General features: G+C 38.5%; 1 protein-coding gene across 1 annotated transcript in view; it reads right to left on the reverse strand.

Moving 5' to 3' along the window:
• Positions 1 to 3,436, reverse strand: part of LOC106527084 (G-protein coupled receptor 20) — a 21,424-nt gene that overhangs the window by 4,407 nt on the left and 13,581 nt on the right. Inside the window, exons 2-3 of the mRNA XM_014021849.1 lie at positions 662 to 913; positions 320 to 586 (exon numbers count right to left, since the gene is read on the reverse strand). Coding sequence (XP_013877303.1) covers positions 320 to 586; positions 662 to 859 — 465 coding nt within the window. The 5' untranslated portion in view covers positions 860 to 913. The remainder of the gene's footprint in view (positions 1 to 319; positions 587 to 661; positions 914 to 3,436) is intronic.

Raw genomic sequence — 3,436 nt, forward strand, 5'->3', positions numbered from 1 at the left:
AACATTTAGTGTGATTTTTGTAAACACTTATTGTGATTTTTGTAAACACTTATTGTGATTTTTGTAAACACTTATTGTGATTTTTTATGCATAGTGCTGGTTATAGAGTCTGACAGCTGATGGGAGGAAGGATCTGCGATAACGCTCCTTTGTGCACCTCGGATGCAGCAGTCTGTCGCTGAAGGAGCTCTAAGTTCAGCCACAGCTTCATTGTTCTACGTTGTTCTACATTGTTCTACGTTCCCTTTAAATGTCCATAACGTCTCCACAGAACCCTCCTCAGATCTGAACTACCGCTTTAAACCCGAGCAACGCTCACCTGCACAATGGCGAGGTACCGGTCCACACATATGCAGGTGAGAAAYAGGATGCTGCAGTACATGTTGACGAAGTAGCTGAAGATGTGCATGTAGGAGCACGTGAGGCAGGAGCCGCCGCTGTAGTAGAGCAGGATGCGAGTGGGCAGAGAGAGATTCACCAGCAGGTCCGACACGGCCAGGTTAATGGTGTAGATCACTGAGGTGCTTTTTTGTTTGGTGCGGAAACAGAAAACGTAAAGAGCCACTGTGTTCAGAACCATGCCCACCTGGAAGACAAGAGGGAGATGATGCACGACGAAGGGGAAGCAAATCTAACAAATACTGCTGATATGAGTTGTTACCAAGAAAATGAAAGAGTTTATGATTATCAGCGCGACCCAGAGACCATAGAAGTCATTGTAGAGTCCTTCATCTAAGTGTGCCAGTCTTTGAAGATACGCTTCCATCCCGCTGTTGTTGGCTAGACTGCCTGTTACTGACAGGAGAGGTGATGAAGTATTGATGAAAAGCCAGGACTCAGTACTGCTGTAGTTGATCATAATGGCTGTGATGAAGAGGACTGAGAGGCTGGGGGGTCAGTGTTCAAGTAGGAACTGAAAAATACAGACAGAAAATGTGCATTTATTCAATTCTTCATCCTGCAATTAATGGCTATAGCCTGCATTTTACTTAATTAAAGGAGACATGCTTTTAAATCCTTCTTTTTCACATTTAAATCCTTCAGTTGGCGTCTATCTAAAGTGGAACTGCAACATTTTGATCTGACTTCCTCCTTATGGTAACTCTACAAGCCCCCCTTTCATCTCATTTCTATTGATCAACTTGTTTTGTCTTTAGCCACGCCTCCTCCAGCTTCCAGAGCTCTCCGTTCAAGTTTGATAGAGGAGGTTACCACTAMAGCAGCACAGAAACCTTTTATTTAGAAATGAATTAAAATAAAGTGGTAAAAGTTTGTCTTTATTGAGCAAGCAACAGCTAAYGTTTCGGCTGTTTGCCTCCTTCAGTGCTGCTGAAWTGTTAGCTGTTGTTTCTTCAAACACTCCCCACTTTCCTTGGTGCTCCTGGTTTTGGAAGCTGCTGCTTCTATTGTGCAGTGTTGTTTAAAGTACCACAAAGTGATACTTGAGTAAAAGTACAAGAATCTTACCAAAAAAATTACTTTGGTAAATGTTAAAGCCTCCTTTAGCAATATTACTTGAGTAAAAATCTTAAAGTATCTGATATTTTTTGTACTTAAGTATAAAAAGTCAAAGTAACGATTTAAAATGAGCAGTTAGATTTTCTGTAAGGACATTTATTAGGAGGTGACCTCCCCAAAACCTGCAGAAATGACTGTTGTGTTAAAAGAATGAATGGATGTTAAATTTAGGATGCACTAGTCCAGCTGTTTCAGTTTATATACATATATCAAGGCTGCACAAAGCTTTTCCCCAAAATGAAAATCTATCTGAGGGCTGCGGCCAAATGTAATAATATAATTCATGAAATGCAAATACTTCTTAAGTACAGTCCTTTAATTTGAATGATTCTGTCCTGCTGGAGTGTGACATGATTTGTTTGTGTACAAACTAATACACTATCAGAGTTTTATACATTGTGTAAGAGCTGCTAATAGGAATATAAGCTTTTCCCTCATCTCTCATAAACAAGGTTGTGAGGAAAACTTTTACCAAGGAATTTCTTGATAAGGCAGAAAATCTTGTTTCCTCACCCGAGGTGACCCCTACAGTTTATACTTCTCATTCAGCCACAATCAAATTCACTTTAAGGGGCACAGTTTATTTGGATAGTATTTATTTTTTACAATAACAATGTGGAMATGAAAACAAGCAAAAATGAATAAAAGTAACGACTTTCTACTTCTTGCCTTTTTAAAAAAAATGTAAGGAGTAGAAAGTACAGATAATTGTGTGAAAATGGAAGAAATAGAAATAAAAAGTAGGCTGAAAAATAATTACTCAAGTAAAGTACGGATACCCAAAAATTCTACTTAAGTACAGTAACAAAGTATTTGTACTTAGTTGCTTTACAACTCTGCGATTTTGCTTTGCCACATGAATAAATATTTAAGATGTTGTAAACATTTACATTAGTAATTTATTTTACACACACTTTGGTATTAATTTAAGCAACAATAAAAATTCGAGGAGCCGAAAGAACCAGCTCTATTTAGCTAGATGATCCAAAAGATCCGACTCACATCGCATCACTGCAATTTTAGTTCTTAGACGTGAACAAATCTGGCACTGATGTCTGCGTGATGGATTTTTCCAAGCAAACCAAGTATTTTCTCTCTCTCATGATGTCCACTCCCTCTGTTGACCTCACACTGGCTGTTGTTGTTGGCACAGCCACGCTGACAAACCTCCTTTAAACCAACATTTGAGCTATTCATACTCTGATGGTATTTATTTCCACAGTGATGCTCTCCCATGAACTGTGGGCATACTTCATTCTAGATCTTATAAAAAAAAAGATAACAAGGAATATATTTAATGGTAAAAAATGGTTCAAAAGAGAGTCAAAACACACAAAAGGGTGATTTCGCTTCATTCAAATAGCTCAGAATAACTTTAAATGGCATTTTAAAGGTTGGCATGAATAATCCCTGATCTCCAAGTTGGATTGAGTGTGTTTGTTTTTCCTTTCAGGAACATGGTGCAGGATTCTCATGACTGGAATAAACAGAGTCCTTTTCAGAACAATCTGTTTGTTTTGTGGCAGCAGGATATTTACGGTTTCAGATTTTAGCATCTTGATAATTTGATTTGTTCTGCTGTAGATTTGTGATCATTCAGCGGTCAGAGATGAGGCCCTCTCAACTTTTAAAGCCAGTTTTTATTGGCTGGATAACTCTGACAGATTCTAAAACATCAAACCCTGTCTGCTGAAATTATTCATTAAAATATATATCCTTCTCTTCTTGGTGTGTGAAAAGGTGGAAGGATCCCAGAGAGACAACAGGGGGCCACCAGATTTGGCACCAGTTCATGATGAGACCTCCTCTCCTCACAGTCAGCTGGTGTGGTGGGACGCCATCACCTTGGTGTATGCTTAAAAATAAAACTGATTAAGACAGATTAAATATTTCTGATATACCTTTTTATGGACAGACA

Source organism: Austrofundulus limnaeus, unplaced genomic scaffold, assembly GCF_001266775.1.
Source record: "Austrofundulus limnaeus strain Quisiro unplaced genomic scaffold, Austrofundulus_limnaeus-1.0 Scaffold308, whole genome shotgun sequence".
Taxonomy (NCBI): domain Eukaryota; kingdom Metazoa; phylum Chordata; class Actinopteri; order Cyprinodontiformes; family Rivulidae; genus Austrofundulus; species Austrofundulus limnaeus.